We start from the raw sequence: 18,994 nt of genomic DNA on the forward strand, positions 1-18,994 counted from the left end.
CCCACTAAGGATAGTCACCCAGGCAGAGAGGATGGCAACAGTTATAATCAGGTGTAGCAACTGTTGCAATGGGATCAAGGACAAGGCACAAGGAAACAAAAAGAGTGATTTCACACTGCAGGTACAAATGCCAGAGAATGTCAGAGAACACTTTCTGGAGGGCCTGACTTCTGCTCTGGGTTTTGAAGACTCAGGATGGGTTAGGCTACATGCTGTGACACAAGCAGGTTTGCCCAGGCAGTTGTCAATCTGAGCATTGTACAGAGACACTCAGCCCAGAAGATGAGTGAGAGGGGAAATCTAACCCTTGCTCAGCTCAACAAGCCTTGACAGGCTGTGTTTACAGGAGGAGAAGGACCCAGTTTCCTTGCTGGAAGGCACTCATCTGCTTGCCAAGCCTTGAGCACTGGCAGCTTGTGATTTCTCAGAGGTGCTTCTTTCTCTGATTGCTCAGCTCAGAGGAGTGGAGTACTTTATTTTTTTTTTTTTTTTAAGCCAGTAGGAGCTCTGGGGCAAAGGAAAGTAGAAAGATAGAGTCAGGTTTCCAGGCAGAAGGATCAGACTCCATCAGTTGAAAGTAGATCCATATTGCTAGAGCGCCTAGTGAGTAAAGCTGACCTCTGCACAAAGGGCCTTATTTGTCATGACTAAGGAATGTGACTTTGTGAAGAAAGTAGGAGACCACTGGGAGATAGAAGGTGGCTCAAGGTGAATAGATTGGGATTTGCATTTCAGAGAGCTCACTCCAGCTGCCCTATGGAGGAGGATGGTCAAGTGAGTAGCATGGAGGCCAGTTAGAAAAGTGAAAGTGTTAGTAGCTCTGTCGTGTCTGACTCTTTGTGACCCCATGGACTGTAGCCCACCAGGCTCCTCTGTCCATGGAATTCTCCAGGCAAGAAAACTGGAGTGGGTAGCCATTCCCTTCTCCAGAGGATCTTCCTGACCCAGAGACCCTACCAAAGTCTCTTGCATTGCAGGCAAATGCTTTACTACCTGAGCCACCACAGGTCATAACCCATTCTTCAGCATGATGACAGCCCCAAGGGAAGCTACGGAGCCGTGGGGGATGGTAAAACTAGTCACTTAGCACACTATTGGGCAAATACATATGGTGAACTTACGACTTAGACTTTCCAGGAAGTTACTGGCTCACTTTATTCTGTCTCACATTTGTACTCATTAAAACATGTGTTTCCATTTCCAGCAGGGGTATATAGTGTTAAATACATTTGGGTGTGTGTGTGTATGTGTGTGTTATATGGAAGATTCTGAAGTTCAGAGTCAGGATAACCAGTTCAGGTCAGATCCATCATAGCACAGAACAGTGAGAATAGAAAAGAAAAGCGCAGGGAAAGTGACAGATATGGCAGAGGAAGATAGGACTTGGTAACTAATTGGGTATCAGGAGAGGTCTTGCTCAGTGTCCATCTTTGTTGTTATCCAGCTGTGGCAGAGAAATGGGGCCTTGATTTTGACTTTGTTAATTAAACACAGAGAAGAGAAAACAGAATTTGCTCCAAGAGATTTTAGATAGTACTTGGAATTTGAGCTAAATTTTGAAAGATAAAATCACCCAAGTGCCAGCTTCCGTTTTTCCATATGTAATTTCCAGAGCCAAATTAGTGTTTGGAACACTTGAACATGAGTAATTAGGAGAACAAATTTCTAAAGTTTTCATTTGGAAAACCATAGAAAATAGAGTTTTTCAAACACTATTTTTGTCTTTTGCTTCCAAACGCAGTTTTGTAATACTAATGTTTTTCTAATGAAGTTGGATTAGGAGTTGGAACTATAAAAACAAGCAAACAAAAACTAGATTTTTTTTTCCTGAAAACAGAAAAATAAATAAAGGATCAATTTTAGAAAATTTTATCAATGACTTGGTTCAAAAGACCTTTTCTTTCTTTCATTCATGAATACTCTAACTTGCCACACAGAATTTAAAACTGAATTCACCTCAATCAAATAGTTCCAATAATCTTAGGAAAACCAAATATTTATTCAATAAGGATAAAAATATTTTTTTTAAAACAAGTTTTACCTTCTACCAACAATTTTATTAGAATTAAGATGACATTAATTTTAATTTCTAATTAATTATTATAATTAAGATGACATAATTTTAATAGAATTAGAATTAAGATTTATTTTTTATTTTGTGATTTATTTTTATTTTTTATGTAAAATGAGTGAGAATCAGTTATGAATTTTTAAAAGGTTGAGTATTTTTAAGACACTAAATTAAAGCCTGTTCTTAAGGCTACAATGTAAATAACCAAAACACTGTGTATATGAGTGAATGTGTGTGTGTGTGTGTGTGTGTGTGTGTATTTGCCCATGGGGTTCAGTTCAGTTCAGTTCAGTCGCTCAGTCGTGTCCGACTCTTTGCGTGGGGAGAAGTCTTTTAAGGCCCAAGTTTGGTTACAGTTGACATTTTCCCTTGCGGGCCTACTTTGAGGACTTTGCAGGTGGCGCTGGTAGTAAAGAACCCACCTGCCAGTGTAGGAGACATAATGAGACCAGGGTTCAATCCCTGGGTCAGGAGGATCCCCTGGAGGAGGGCACGGCAACCCACTCCAGTATTCTTGCCTGGAGAAGCTCATGGAGAGAGGAGCCTGTCAGGCTACAGTCCATAGGGTCGCAGAGTCAGACATGACTAAAGCAATTCAACATGCACACTTAATTTGAACCAGTATAAAATTGTTGTTGTTCAGTCGCTAAGTTGTGTCTCTTTGCAACCCCATGGACTGCAGCTCACCAGGCTTCCCTGTCCCTCGCTATCTCCCAGAGTTTACCCAAGTTCATGTCCGTTAAATCGGTGATGCCATTCATCTCATTCTTTACTGCTTTAAATAATTTAGGTTCATTTATCACTATTTTATTTTCAAGTATGAAAACTGCATATAAAATTGCTGCTGCTAAGTCACTTCAGTCGTGTCCGACTCTGTGTGACCCCATAGATGGCAGCCCACCAGGCTCCCCCGTCCCTGGGATTCTCCAGGCAAGAACACTGGAGTGGGTTGCCATTTCCTTCTCCAATGCATGAAAGGGAAAAGTGAAAGTGAAGTTGCTCAGTCGTGTCCGACTCTTCCCGACCCTATGGTCTGAAGCCTACCAGGCTCCTCCATCCATGGGATTTTCCAAGCAAGAATACTAGAGTGGGGTGCCATTGCCTTTTCCAATAAAATTGCTAATATTGCTCAATTCAAAGATTAAAATGTGAAAATGTAAACAAAATACAAATGAATTGACTTTTAAAAGTCTTTCAAGTAATAGAACAACCTCCTATGGAAGAAAATCCCAAAAGTTAAATATAAACTCTGAATTTAAAGAATATACTGGCTTTTCCTGCTCAAATGTTATAATGAACTTACCCTGAGTTTTCTCTATCCATATTTTCATATTATTTCCCTAGACATACCAGCCATAAAATTGATATTTCCCCCCAGTTCCAAAGATATATTTTTAAAGTACTGAAATGCTTAAAGAAATATATTAATGAAATTAATCTTAATCACACAGACATGGCTGTGTAAACACTCAAGTAAGCCTGAAGACAAATTTTATAAAAATATGTGACTTTGTTTATCTTTCTCTTAATGTTTAAGAGTCAAACATTTTTAAATTCTATTTATAGATGCTGGAATTCTCCTTCCTTCTTTCCTACCATTCTCTTTGTTCCTCTGTGGCTGTGAATTTGAGCATGAAAATAAATATGTTTATGCTATTGTTGACAGAAAATTTTACTTATATAAAAGCAGAAACCACATCAAAACCTAGAAAGCTCAGTTTGCAATAAGGCCTCATATCAAAATAGACTGATCACAGTGTAATAATATTTTTTTTTATAGGAATAGAGCATATTCATACTGTGGAGGAGGCAACCATGGTTATGACAATGAGTTTAAGAGCATGGAGGTAACAACTTATTGCCTTTTTTAAAACAAATATTTATTGAGCACCTACTTTGTGGCAGACAATGTTTAGGACTCTTGAATACATTTGTGAACAACACAGATAAAGACCTCTGCCCTCGTGAAGTTTTCATTCTAACAGGTGGATATAGACAATTGGCATAACAAAGCAATATGCTTTGCTGATTATCTTGGGAAAATATATATGTGTATATTTGTATTCTTGTCACCTGAAAGTAACTGCTTACCCATGTTTGATTCTGTTCTCCTAGTTATTTATATTCTAAAACAATTAGATCTGTTAGACATAATGTAATTAAGTTACCTTTAATTAGAGCAGGAAATGGCAACCCATTTCCATATTCTTGCCTGGAGAATCCCATGGACAGAGGAGCCTGGCAGGCTACCATCCACGGGGTCACAAAGAGTTGGACATGACTGAGTGACTAACACACAAAATCAGCTAAACATAAATAAAAATATTTAGGTCTCTTTATCCTAAAAGTAAATGAGAGATGTATTTGAGAAATCAGTGAGCAAATATAAGTTGTACAAAAATTCAATGCTTAGAAATTTCAACATTTTTTGCCATGTAGTAGTAATATATATGAATGATGATATGAAAGGAGTATAAAAGAATATATGATTTGTGTGATAAATTTCTAATTTCTATCATCCAGATATTGTAGAACTGTGCTGGCATTAATTGTCCACTAATACTTGTATTATCCTGGTTTGTTGACATAGGAGATGCTATGGAAGTAGGTGGATTTAGAAATAAACACAGTATAGATTATACTTGATTGCACTTAGTACAATATCATAGGTAGAAATGATGCAAAAATCATTTTCAAATCTGGAAAGCAGCCAATGTTTATTACAACTATAAATAGAATATTGAAAAATTGTGATCACTCCATTGTACACCTGTAACTTATATAATATTGTACAGCAACTATACTTCAATAATAAAAAAACATACAGCAAAAAAAAATTATGGAAAGCATTCCTTACAGAGCAATAAGATATGAATAGAAGAGTTGTTAAATCATATCTCTTGTCTGTTTTTGAGTTTACATGGCATTTAATAACTGAACTTTTAATGCCTAGGCTATCTTTTTGGCACATGGACCCAGTTTTAAACAGAAGACCGAAGTTGAACCATTTGACAATATTGAAGTCTATAACCTATTATGTGGTAAGTATATCTATATAAATTCAATAATCAAATGTGAATTGAGTTTCAAAAATATGAATTTTGAAGTTGGTGATATGCTGATATCACTTCTAGGTGATATCCTAGAAGTAGATGCTCTGCCTTAAGAAGACAGAAAGTAGAAAAAGACGAGGGAGAAATGTTTATTAATCAGAATTATTCAGCTATAAGTGTGAGGTTTTTTTAAGTAATGATAAACACTAGACCTTGGGAGTGGAGAAGGAAATGGCAACCCGCTCCGGTATTCTTGCCTGGAGAATCCCATGGACAGAGGAGCCTGGCGGGCTACAGTCCATGAGGTCACAAGAGTCAGACACGATTGAGTGGCTAAACAACAACAGACCTTGGGAGATCAACTTTTCTGTTAGTTACTATATGAAAATTTGATAGAGATTAGATAAATAAAATTACACTTCCAACTTCTCAAAACAGGAATAGCACACCTAAAAACAGAAGTATTTTCTTGTGATTACAGACAGAAAGCTTCTGGAATAAAAGGAGGTAAAAAAAAGTCCTGGTGGATCAGCACTTATTACACTCAATGTTAAAAACCTTAAAGAACTAGAGTTTGGGGAATCTAACCCACCTTCCTGCTGGTATACTTACCTCAGACCACGTACCACTTAGCAAGACAATGAACAAGCTGCAATTTCACCTTTCACTTTAGGAATTCGTTAACAAATTTGCTCCCAATTGTCACTCTTATTAATCTTGCCACTGGCTTGTGGTAATTGAATGTGACTTAGATACCAAAGACTATCCATTTAAAAAGAATGTGTTGTAGCCTTAACAACTTAAAGTCTTGGTTCCCAAGGCTGAGTTTGTGGTCAGGGCTGCTGGCCCTTTTTAGGGAGGGTTTAAAAGGAAAAAGAGAGGATGGCAGTTCTAGGAGAGATCTCTTTGGGGGCCTCAGCAGGAGCCACGTACAAGGGTATGTTGGTGCAAGATTTGTATGTTCTGTTTTTATAGGGAAAATTATTTTAAGCAGAGTTCACCAGTTTATTACTTTAAAAGTATCTGTACTTAGAGAACTTTCCTATAACTAAGTAAATATACTATAAGTAATATTATAAATTATTTAACTTCTTTAAACTTGTTTTTACTGAAAGGGTGGCTCAGAAGTTAAGGAATCCGCCTGCAATGAAGATTCAATCTGGGTTCAATCCCTGGGTCAGGAACATCCCCTGGAGAAGGAAATGGCAACTCACTCCAATATTCTTGCCTGGAGAATCTCATGGACAGAGGAGCCTGATGGGCTGCGGTCCATGGGGTCGCAAAGAGTTGGACCCAACTGAGCGACTAAGCACACAAAATTGTTCTTACTGAAAGTATAGCTTTTTATGCTGCTGCTGCTGCTGCTGCTAAGTTGCTTCAGTCGTGTCCGACTCTGTGCGACCCCATAGACGGCAGCCCACCAGGCTCCCCCGTCCCTGGGATTCTCCAGGCAAGAGTACTGGAGTGGGGTGCCATTGCCTTCTCAGAGCTTTTTATGCTAGAAAACCATGATATGCTTAAGGCATAAAGTGACCATTTAAGCAAAGATACTTTTCTCTGGAGTAACAGAAACAGTTCATGAATATTCCTGTGGCTCATTTAGAGCAACTGCTTCTATTTTCTAGAAAGACGAGGTAGGTAAATTGAGAAGGAAAGGGAAAGCTGGTAAACCAAACGGCATATACAGCAGAATTTATTAAAGAAGTAAATAGCAGGTGTTTGCTTTCTATCATCTTCTGCATAGATGTTGCTGCCTTCTAATTTAAAACTCCTTTGAATTTACTTTTTAAACAGATCTGCTACACATTCAACCAGCACCAAACAACGGTACCCATGGTAGTTTAAACCATCTTCTGAAGGTCCCTTTTTATGAACCATCCCATGCAGAGGAATTGTCAAAGTTTTCTGTTTGTGGCTTTACTGCTCCATTGCCCACAGATACTCTAGGATGTTCATGCTCCAGACTACAAACTGTAAGTAATAACTTGATGGATCCATAAGAGTGTAAAGGGCAAGCTCATCTATAACCAGGGTAGCTAACGACCAGGTTTCTAATTTAGCTCAGATATTTACTAAATAAGTATGTGGTTTCTCTGAACCTTATCTGAAAATAAGAACGACATTGCAAGATTAAGTTTTTGAGTATGTTTTGTAAACTGGAAAGCACTATTTGGCAATTGTTACTCCATGGTGGGCTATCTATCCCTGATCATTCGAAACAGTGGAATCCTGGGGCTCTCTTTGATTTCCCTCATAAACTACCTCTCCTAAAGCTTAAGAATCATATGGCCAAACTTGGTTATTTCAGAACAATAATATCTAGAGGGGCCAAGGACTGAGATCTAGCATCAGACACACCCACTAGAATAGGTGGTATGGCGTCTGATCAGCAGGAAGTCTAGCGTTTTCAGTGGGAGGTATTTGATCAATGCTTGGACACTGGTTGACAGTCAGCACTGGGAAGGTCTTTTTAGAGGTTAAGTGCCAAAGTTAGTTCAGGAGTAGGATTTCAGATTCCTGGAGACCCCCATCAAGGTGAGATTCCAGTGCTAAGAGGGGTCTCCCAAAGGCTAGCAATCAGAACAGGAACTCAAAATACAAGGAGAAAACCCCTACACCTCTGTAGGAATTGGAGCACATGGGTGGGACTGGGATTTCAGAATGGAACTGGAGTGCAGTTACCAGGAGTCTATCAAGCTCAAACTAATGTCAAGGTACACTTGATGCCAAGTTCCAAGGGTGGTTGTAAAGCTAAGTAATCAGTTGCTGCCTCAGGGAAGAATTGTTTCTTACATTCAGGGGACAGGGAAGACTTTCCATTCTCTAATCCTCAAAATAACATTATATCACAGAAATAAAGGCATAAATAAATTACCAAACAAAAATGATTTAAAGGGACAAAAATCTAAGCTTCCTGCAAAAAATCTAATCTACACTGAAGATCAGAGTAAGGGTGTGGGTTTCCTACTGCTCCAGATAACCTCAGTAGAACTACTGTTTAAAGTAATGATAAAAATGCTATGAAGCAGGTGTTTTATTCCGCTCTTTAGAAATAAAGAGGACTCTGAAAAGTTAGGTGAATTGTCCAATGTCACAGAAGCTCAGTCTATCTGATTGGAAAACACAAGTTCTCTGTAAGGAAGGTCCCTTCCTGCTCAAAGTGTGGTCCCAGGATCAACATCTGCTTTACTTGCAAGCTGATTGGAGATTCAGAATCTCAGGCCCTTCTGAGGTCAGGCATACACTGAACCAAAATTTGCATTGAAGCAAGACCCTCAAGGGAGTTGCATGCACATATATTAAAACCTAAGAAGCCCTGGGATGTTGTCATCCCAGCTTAGTAGTTGATTCCAGTCATAGTCAAAATGATCAGCCTTATCAATTTTTTCTTTGCAACTTCCCACACAAAAAATATATTCTTGCAAGTAGTAATATCTCCGTATCTTTAAGTTAGTGAAAGAACTGGAATTTAAACTCAAGTTGCTGCTGCTGCTGCTGCTGCTAAGTCGCTTCAGTCATGTCCGACTCTGTGTGACCCCACAGACGGCAGCCCACCAGGCTCCCCTGTCCCTGGGATTCTCCAGGCGAGAACACTGGAGTGGGTTGCCATTTCCTTCTCCAATGCAGGAAAGTGAAAAGTGAAAGTGAAGGCGCTCAGCGACCCCATGAACTGCAGCCCACCAGGCTCCTCCATCCATGGGATTTTCCAGGCAAGAGTACTGGAATGGGGTTTGACTTTTTTGTTCAGTAGTAAAACATTTATGAGATTACTACAGAAATAGTCTTGATACCTTGTAAAACATATGTTGTTACTTTGATTCACTTCTTCCCCATCTCCCACATTATCTTGCAGAATTCTGACCTTGAACGTGTGAATCAAATGCTAGATCTCACCCAAGATGAAAGTAAGTCAGTGGAAACTATATTAAATCTTTGTTGTTTAGCCCTAACAAAACACCATCCTGTCTTTTTGGGCTTCTCTGAAATAAGCTTACAGTCTCTTTTGACCATGAAGATTTTATTGTCAGTACACAGGAGGGAAAAATACCACAAATCTAATCACAGCATCACAAGCATGCAATAGTTACACTGGTTCCAAGGATGGGACAAACTCCTTGAAATGGCTGTGCATCACCTACAGTCCTCTATTCACTTTTTTAGATGTGAAAAGACAAATTGCCTGGGTTTAAGTCCTGTGTCTACGGCTTGCCAGCTGTGTAACCTGGGCCAGATTACTTAACCTCTCTGTATCTCAGACTTCTCATGTATAAAAATAGTACTCATCTCATGTAACTGTAAGATTAAAAGAGCGGATGAGTAGAAAGAATTTAGAAGTGTCTGGTCTGAAGTAATGTAATTATTAACTGTTATCCCTTTTATTTTTTACTTAAAAATTTTTTTAATTGTGATATAATTGATATATAACATTATAGTAGTTTCAGGTATACAATATAATGATTTTATATTTGTATTTATTGTGAAATGACCATCACAATAAGTCTATTTAACATCTGTCCCCATACACAGTTATAATTGTTTTTCGTGTAATGAGGGTTTAAAAAGTTTGCTTTCAGTCAGTTTCAAATGCGAAATACTGTATTATTAACTATTATCAACATGTTATCTTTTAAGTATTCTTGTACCAAACTCTCTAGGTCTGTTTTTGTCATTTGTAAAATGGAAATAGCTATTTTTAGACCTGTTACGAAGATTAAATGAGTTAACATATGTTTGTACTTAGAACAGTGCTTTTCACACAGTAAAAGTTCAGTAAATATGTTGGCTATTTTGATGATCTTCTTATAATCTACTGTTATTCCATGGCATAAATACTTTGCAGGATTTTTAGCCATCAGTGCTTGATGAAATCTAGATTATAATGGCAAACAAAAAAGAATAAATACATTAGGACATACTTTTAATAAAATTCCAATTTCTTTCCTAGGACAATAAGTATAGTAATTAATCTTTGTTATAAGTATGTGCTTTTAAGGTTTTATCTCTTCAAATATGTCTTGTGAACTGTAAGCTGTTTAGCTAAGTAATTTATCTAAGCCTTAGTTTCATAATTTGTAGAATGAAATAATAACACCTACCTCATTGGGTTGTTGTTAGATGCAAAGAGGTTAAATAAGTAAAAGAGTTACCAGCTGCTACTGCTAAGTCACTTCAGTTGGGTCTGACTCTGTGCGACCCCATAGACGGAAGCCCACCAGGCTCCCCCATCCCTGGGATTCTCCAGGCAAGAATACTGGAGTGGGTTGCCATTTCCTTCTCCAATGCATGAAAGTGAAAAGTGAGAGTGAAGTCACTTAGTCATGTCCAGAGTACCTGGAAAATAGTAATCCATCAGAGATAGGTGGTTTGTATGCATAGACCCCATAGACAGGCTCCTCTGTCCATGGAATTCTCCAGGCAACAATTATTTACTGCATTGGGTTGCCATTCCCTTCTCCTGGGTATCTTCAATATTGAACCTGGGTTTCCTGCATTGCAGGCAGATTCTTCACCATCTGAGCCAAGAGCTCAGAGCCAGGCTGTGCAACAGAAACATTTGCTAATTTTACATTTTTATTTTATGTTATTTTTATTTTAGTAACAGCAACAGAGAAACTAAATTTGCCATTTGGGAGGCCCAGGCTTATACAGAAGAACAAGGAGCCCTGTCTCCTTTATCACAGGGAATATGTCAGTGGATTTGACAAAACTCTCAGGATGCCGCTTTGGAGCTCATATACGGTCCCTAAACCAGTAAGTCCTTGTGTCCATTGGTCCACAGAGGCTGGAAAGAAATTGTAGTTTGTTTGGTTTTTCTTTCAGAGTGATACTATTTTTTAATTTATTTTTTATATTGGACTATAATTGCTTTACAACGTTGTGTTAGTTTCTGCTGTACCACAATGTGAATCAGCCATATGTGTACATACATCCCTTGCTTCTTGAACCTCCCACCCAGACCCCACATCCCACCCCTCTCATTCATCAGAGAGCACTGGGCTGAGCTTCCTGTCTAGTTGAGCTTCCAACTAGCTGCCTGTTTTACACATGGTAGTGTATATGTGTCAGTGCTACCTTCTCAATTCATGCCACCCTCTCCTTCCCCTGCTGGGTCCACAAGCCTGTTCTCTACATCTGCGTTTCTCTCTATCCCTGCCCTGCAAACAGGTTCATCAGTTTCATTCTTCTAGATTCCACATATGTGTTAAGATATGATATTCGTTTTTCTCTTTCTAACTTACTTTACTGTGTTTGACAGACTCTAGTTTCATCCACATCACTACAAATGACCCAATTTGTAGTTCTTTGACATTTTAAATGCTGAATTTTGATTTCCAGCAGAGAGACCTAAAGGAGTCCCCTGGGCCTGTGACTTGTAAGACAGTGTCCCAGGTTTTACTTACAAGTTCTTGCAGGTGCTACATGAGTGCAAAAGAGGGATACTTGGTGTTTTGCTTGAAGAAAGCAGAGTGTTTACAGGCCAGTTGGCCAACTGGTATGGCGGACAGAAAAAAGATTTCAAAGAAAAGCAACAGGAAGTACAGAGGCACACGTTTCACTTGGTATTTCCCAAGTATTGGTGGGTGTGCCTAAGAGGTGATGGTAATTTATTTATAAAAGGTTTTGTTATTTATTTGATTACTTTAAAATACTATACTATCTGTTGTGTACCTGGGTAGGTACAATAAACATAATGTGAATAAGAGGTAATTTTCTCATATAGGGTTTAGCACTCTAAGAAGTCAGGCTAGAGTTATATGAATATAATAGGAGTCAGACCTCTCCAGATTGAAGTTGAGAATCCAATGGTTTCAATCCTCTTTTCTTTTTTACTATTTGGCAAACTCCTTTTCAATTAATGTCACTGGGACAATTGGCTTCCATAAGAAAAAAAAAATCTCAGCTCCTTACTTGACACCATATACAAAATTAAATTACTGGTGAAATTGTAGACCCAGATGTGAACAGCAAACCCATATTTTCTCTTGTGTATATGTCTATGGCCTTAGGATAAGGAAGGAATTCATAGTACATAGAATAACAACAAAAACTAAAATAATTCAAAGGAAATTGATTAATTTACATTAATGTGTGGCAAAAAACTAAGTTATGGATGGATTTGCATTGCATATAAGAAACAAATGATGACCATAACAGGAGAAGGAAATGGCAACCACTCCAGTATTCTTGCCTAGGAAATCCCATGGACAGAGGAGCCTGGCAGGCTACAGTCCATGAGGTCACAAACAGTTGGACCTAACTTAGTGACTAAACCACCACCATAAGAAATAAGTGATGAGTATACAGAATAGTAATTAGGATCCAGAACAGGCAGTAAATTTCTGCCAATAAACAAGAGAATCACAAGCATTGTACTTAATAAATGGGCAAAAGATATGGACCAAGCAATTGAACTTCATTAACAATTAGGAAAAAATAAATAAAAGCAAAAATCAATCTGCCAAAAATTAACCCAAGCACTCATTCATGGCAGAAATGGTTTTATTTAAAGCATTCCCCAGGACCATACAGCTGCCCAGTAAATGTTTACTGAGTGAATACACTGGATAAATTAATCCCAACCATTATTTTTAAAGAGCTAAAGAGAAAGCAGTATTTCCAACCAGACTCCCAACCAGAAAGATAAATAATCAGGAAGCTATTTTTGTAGAGAAAATTGGTATTTTAGATACAAAGACTCTGATGACAAACCCCTACTATTACTGTTCTTGCTAAGGGTTCAGATATTCCATCTCTTTTTATGGAAAGGAAGCGATTGGTGGTATCCAGTTTATTTACTCTTCTTGTTCCAATTCAAGATTTTTGGAGAAAAATAAGCATATTTTCCCACAACTAATTAAGGCTTTATGTGTCCTCAACGCCAACTCTCCTGCTGACAATGGTTTAATTGTGGCCAGTGGTAGACAAGCACTCATGTTGTTTTCCAATATGGGCAAATATTTTACAAAGTTGCCTGAGTTCATATGTATGGTTAATGGTGACATCAATTTCTTAATAGGCACAGTGTTCATTTATTTGTGATTTTCATACAGTGAACATACTGTGAAGCATATTATGAAACAAATATGAAGTTATTCATTGCTTAAAATAATTTCTGTTGTTTTTGATTTTGAGAGGGGCAATATGTTCATGGCCAGTTTTATTAGTCAGTTTTCTTTTGAAAAATCTAGGTACCTGGGATTATGTGGTGGTAAGGAGAATGTTTATGTTTCTAATACTTTCCCCTGCTGTCTTGCATTCCTGAATTTATATGAGCTTTAGCGGAAACCAGAGGCAGAGAGATTTTAAGTGGGCTCAGACTAGGAGTTTAGTACAATTCTTTTTTTGTTATTGTTTTAAAACGAGCGTCTTTGTTACCCAAAGTTCCTGTCCTTTCACTGGTCCCACAGAACTGCTTGTGTATTTCTCCCTCCATGTGACAGGATGGAATTCTAGCAATTTTCTGCTTTCTAATTCAGAAATTACTCTGTTAGTATGTTGTGGTTCAAGATAATTACATACAAGGATGTTTTGAGATTCACATAAAAAATGTTGTAAATCAGCTCTGTGTTTTAAAAATCAGACTTTAAATAAGCACTTTTTGGAGCGTGGACCCAATTGGCTTGTGTTTTTAAGTTTTATGGAGCTTTTGTTTTTCTGTGGCTTTGGTGGGTTTTCTAATTGTTATTATTATCTCAGAAGAGTTTTGGGGAAGTAGTTGTGATTTGAAATCAAGGTCCTAGAGCAATTGTTTCAAAACTGTTAAGGTTGCTCAGACTGTATAAGGATTTTGCTTCTGTGTTTCCTCAGTAGGAAGATGTAAAGTGTTTGTTTTTCTCTGTTGCTAGGTAGAAAATTTAAAATAATAGCAAGAATTACAATTATTATTTAGCATATAGAATTCAGAAATTGAATATGAAGTCAAAAGGCTTTTTCAGAGAAGAAAATCTAGCACAGTTTGAAAGATATCTTCCCTGCCTATATATAGGTAAAGAGATATATATATATATATATATATATATATATATACACACACACATATACATATACATATATATATACATATACATATACACACATACATGTGTATACATATGTATATATTTCCAATGATGGAATTTTTACAAAGCCTTTTTTGTTTCTAAAGCTTGTTAGCACTGATATTATAAATTGTGACCCAAATATGTTGTGAGTCTTTAAAAACTAGGGACATTGTTGTGTATTGCAAAAGATTTTTTTGAACTGTAATAAGTATTTTTCCCTATAGAAAAAAAAAAAAAGAACACGACCAGAAAAATAATTTTAAAATGTGTATAATTGTTATTCTTACCATAAAGCAAGACAGCAGTTCTTCCATCTTCCTATAAATATGTTTTAGCTTTGACATTCAGCCTACAGATAAGGAGAGTTTATAATTTCAATAAAAATAATTTTATCCCTTTTTAAGTTCTGCTTTGTATTCATGCCCGACTAGAAATGAAAGTATCTTACTTTCCTGTCTGTGTTCATCATCTACTTCCCTTGAAGAATTTTGAGAGCTAGAGAGTTCAGATTTCATCTCAGTGTCTGAGTTCTATTTATTGTTTTCCTGACTTTCTATCCTCTGACTTAAAAAAACTCTAAGGAACTCAGAAAAGGTGGCAGGATGAAACATCAACTCACAATATCCTGGGTGTCTATATGGTTTACTGGTTTAGCTGTAAGTCTCCCTGGTTCTCTCACTTTGCAACATCTTTTTTTTGACCATACCTAGTGGCATGCAGAACTTCCCTGACCAGAAACTGAACCTCTGCCCCCTGCAATGGAAGCAGGAAGTCTTAACCATTGAACCACCAGGGAAGTCCCTACAACATCTTTATGTGCCCCTTTCTACCAAGTAAAGAAAACTGGTCATTCAGAATTGTTCATTATATGTTTTTGAAAGAATATGAATAAATGCTTTTAGCATTCTAGTATCCATCACCAGAAGGACAATGAAATAAATGGTGAGAGTGGATATACTGTATCTAAAACAAATACCTTCATATTTCTTAATCTGCTCCTTGTATTGGTGGTTATATCACTAAGGAGCTTCCTAAGAAAGGAAGAAATATATTTGAGGCTTCATCTCAAATGTGCATCTCAAAATGTTTTTATTCTAAATAATATGCATAATTATGGAATAGCTTTAGAATTTTAGAAATATGTTTTCTTCAAAATTAATAAGATATTAGACTTCTAATGTTTTTATATGCTTCTCCCTTTCTTCTATCTCTTGTTTTTAATTCACTTTTTGAGAAATAGCTGCAATTTCATTTTCTAGAGCTTACTGAAAATTTTATTTCTGCTGTCATATTTTTAAATCCCAAGAGCTCTTTCTATTATCTCTTTCCTTTTAAAATGCTTTCTGCTCTTTCTTTATGATAACATATATACACTCATCTATCTAAGAAGAGAGTTTTCTTCTACTCTCTGCATTGTCTGTTTTTCTTCTTGGTTTCTCTTCCCAACCCCATTGAATATATCTGATTGTCCTTGGCTGTCAGCTCACATTTTAACGGTGAGACACCAAGCTACAGGGCTGGGGCTTGCCAGCTGATAGGCTTCATTATAGATTAATTAGGAGGACCAGACATCTTGTTGGAGACTCTCAATTGTATCTAATTTTATTTTCAGGCTGGTTTGTTTTCCAAAGAAAGGACACTTCTAATCTGAATCAACATATACAGGGATGATGAGACTGGAGGGAATCTTACCGTTCAGTACATAGATTTTTAAATTTAATTCCATTGCTGTGTAGGTGTGCTTTGGCCTGGTTGTCCTTCTGGTTCAACCTCTCCAGTGAGCAAACATTCTGTCTGGCCTCTTTTACAGACTTTCAATCTATCCTCTTCTTTCCAAATTTACACACATCCCCTGTCGTTAGGAGACTCCCAAGCTCTGCGCTTCTGGTGTTCTACAGTAAGAATCAGCTTCTTTGGGCTTTCCCCAACCACAGGCTCTTGGTTGTCAATGTTCACTGGTTTACCAAGTCAAGGTTACAGTAGTAAACAAATATGTTTCTTTAACTTCCTGTTTCTGAAAAAATTTTATCACCTCTTATGTGTCTTTATCATTACTGTTCTTTTAGTAGGATTTCAGAAGGAAGCAAAGATAAATGTTTGTGTACAATCGAGTTGAGAAATTACTCAGCTTCTGTATGGTTTTTTCCAACTGGCGTACTGCAGTATGTTCTCCACCTGTCCTTCCCCTCATCATCTCCTATCTGCTCTATATCTCATCTTGGGGATAGCACACAGTGTAACTTGTCTTTTCCTTTGTTAACTGATCTTGTGCATTTTATTTATTTTCCCCCAACTTTATTGAGATATAATTGACATATAACATTGTGTAAGTTTACAATGTGTACAATGTGATGATTTGATATATGCCTATATTATAAAATAATCACCACATATGTTTTAGAGGTAGTCGTGATTTAGTCACTGAGTTGTGTCCACCTCTTGCAACCCCCTTGTTAGACACCATAGCTAATTTTTGCTTTTAACACAATATAGTGAATAGAGGAAGAGCATTCTAATTTAATTTAATCTTCTCTTTTATAAATTGCAAAATAATTTTTTAAGAAATAAGTATGCAGTGGGCAATAGAGAGTTTATGAATCAAAATCTCTGAAAAATTTAAATGAATAGCAAAATGTTTATATACTCATAATTTTTTGCTAATAAAAATATGACTATATAATACTATATCACCTTAAGTACTTAGGTGGCACATTTAGAGGATACCTGCTAGTAAATAAATTATTGTGTTATTCTCTAAATAAAGTTGCAAAGAAAATTAAAAAAAATTCTTATATTTCATAATCAATAAAGCATAGCTACAAATTTATTAAAGTTCCCAATTAAGTAAATTCATACAACTATAGCTTCTTTAAGTTAATCTTAGGTTAACTAGAAGTTCTTGTTCAATTGAAGAATACTATTCTTAATTCTATCTATATTTTTAAAATAAATTGTTTATATTTATTTTAAATTTTTAATTGCAAGCACAATATAAATTACCACCTAAAAGTTAGATCCCAAAAAGGATTTGGATTTTTAGCAGTAGCTCTCATTACTTCTCTGTACTCAGTTCAGGTTTTATTCTGCAAATAATCCTTTCCAAAGTGTATTTGATTTGCCCTCCCTGTGTCCCTAACCAGAAGGGAACCACAGAAGAAAACATTGCTGAAGACATCCATTTCCATCGCTTGCGTAGACCTGATTCACTAAGAAAATAGGAAAAGGTTAAATGAAAAACATTCTAGGGAAGTTACAAACCATATAAGGGGATGGGTGAGCCACACGTGGGCGTCATTTTTTTTCTTCTCTTCTCTCTTTCAACAGGGAGACACATCGCCTCTTCCTCCCACTGTCCCAGACTGTCTGCGGGCTGATGTCAGGGTGGCTCCTTCTGAGAGCCAGAATTGTTCCTTCTCTTTAGCAGACAAGAATATCACCCACGGCTTCCTCTATCCTCCTGGTTTGTATAACTCTTTTTTAGAGCAGCAGCTTAGAAAGCCCTCATCAGCTGGATGTGGGCATGTGCCTTAAACATATGCTCCCCACCAAAACTACCTGCTTGGGCTAAACTAGCTGCCCAAGAGGCTTCCAGTGGTTGTGGGCCAGCCTGGAGCTATAATAAAAACTAATAAATTTTGCAATGGGAACCACACATCAGCTCTGATCTGGCCCAGATGTTCAGAGAGTTCGGCAGGTTTAAGTTTAATTTTAAAACTGAAGTCTCTTTGGAGAAGGACACAAGCATCTATAAAAACAATTTTTTCTCCTGATGACTGGCCAAGCTAAGGCTTGCATGGAGAATGCAGCTGTGCGTATGAAGACAAATTAGCCTGGAATTTGGGCCTTTTGCTCATGCTGTATACCCAACAGCTTTAAACTGTGGATTAAGCAGCTGAATGAACTTGAAATATTTTTTCAGAAAGCTTTTCTCTTGGGAACATGCAAAAGCTAGTGTGATTTTTATAAAACTCAAGTCTCTTCTCTGTTCAGCAAGGGTTGTCATTTCCTTAATTTACTCAAGAAATTTTCAACAATTTTAACTTCTGGGAAAGGGTTTTCTCCAGATATTTGGCTTCGGTTTTCTGGAAGCCATAACCAAAGAGGTTACTTTAGAGATTTATAATTCAGAGATTCTGAAGCTTACAGTGGAGGAGAAAAGGCTCAATGAAAGCAAGTATCACATTGATGTAAAATTCCTAGCAGAATTAGGATAATAAACTGATGTATCTTACTACAATCTCTAGAGACAATTAGAGCTTCATCAAATGTATGTAAACCCTAGGACAAATCTTAAATAGTTGCAACATTTGATCAACACAAATTTTTAAATTCAGCCTTAAAATAGTGTCTGTTAAGCCTTAAGATACTGGTTGATTTATAAATGTTTGCCTTGATAAGGAAATGAAATGAAAAGCTAAACAGCTTGTCTCAAAAAATATTAAGGCTAGAATGAAACTCCCTTCTAATTTTCCATTACAAATTCTGTTAGCAGTTCCATTCTGGGCAAATTCTTAATTTTCTCTGAAAAGAAGATAATGTTTATTGACTTTCCAACTTTCAGAGTTTAATTTAAAAAGTAGAAAAGTCATAGAGGATCTGAGGACTGTGAACAGCATGTGAAATCTTAAAGAAAAAAGCCAAAATCTCTTGCTTCTCTTTGCCTTTCGGTGCCCATACATTGGCCTTTCAATAGAGTATTAGTTAAGGTAGCCAAGTGCAGTTTAAATGTAAATAGTGTTATAAGAAACACTCATAGGCTTGCAGGAATTTAAATCCTCTCAATATTTCAGTGAGAGATGCTATGAGACAAATGAAGCACAGAGGGACAT

General features: G+C 37.0%; 1 protein-coding gene across 1 annotated transcript in view; it reads left to right on the plus strand.

Annotated features, from left to right (window-relative positions):
• ENPP3 (ectonucleotide pyrophosphatase/phosphodiesterase 3) overlaps positions 1–18,994 on the plus strand; it is a 91,380-nt gene that overhangs the window by 58,774 nt on the left and 13,612 nt on the right. Inside the window, exons 16-21 of the mRNA XM_005907294.3 lie at positions 3,852–3,918; positions 5,025–5,112; positions 6,919–7,097; positions 8,978–9,029; positions 10,721–10,875; positions 17,490–17,625. Coding sequence (XP_005907356.1) covers positions 3,852–3,918; positions 5,025–5,112; positions 6,919–7,097; positions 8,978–9,029; positions 10,721–10,875; positions 17,490–17,625 — 677 coding nt within the window. The remainder of the gene's footprint in view (positions 1–3,851; positions 3,919–5,024; positions 5,113–6,918; positions 7,098–8,977; positions 9,030–10,720; positions 10,876–17,489; positions 17,626–18,994) is intronic.

Source organism: Bos mutus, chromosome 9 (assembly GCF_027580195.1).
Source record: "Bos mutus isolate GX-2022 chromosome 9, NWIPB_WYAK_1.1, whole genome shotgun sequence".
Taxonomy (NCBI): Eukaryota; Metazoa; Chordata; class Mammalia; order Artiodactyla; family Bovidae; genus Bos; species Bos mutus.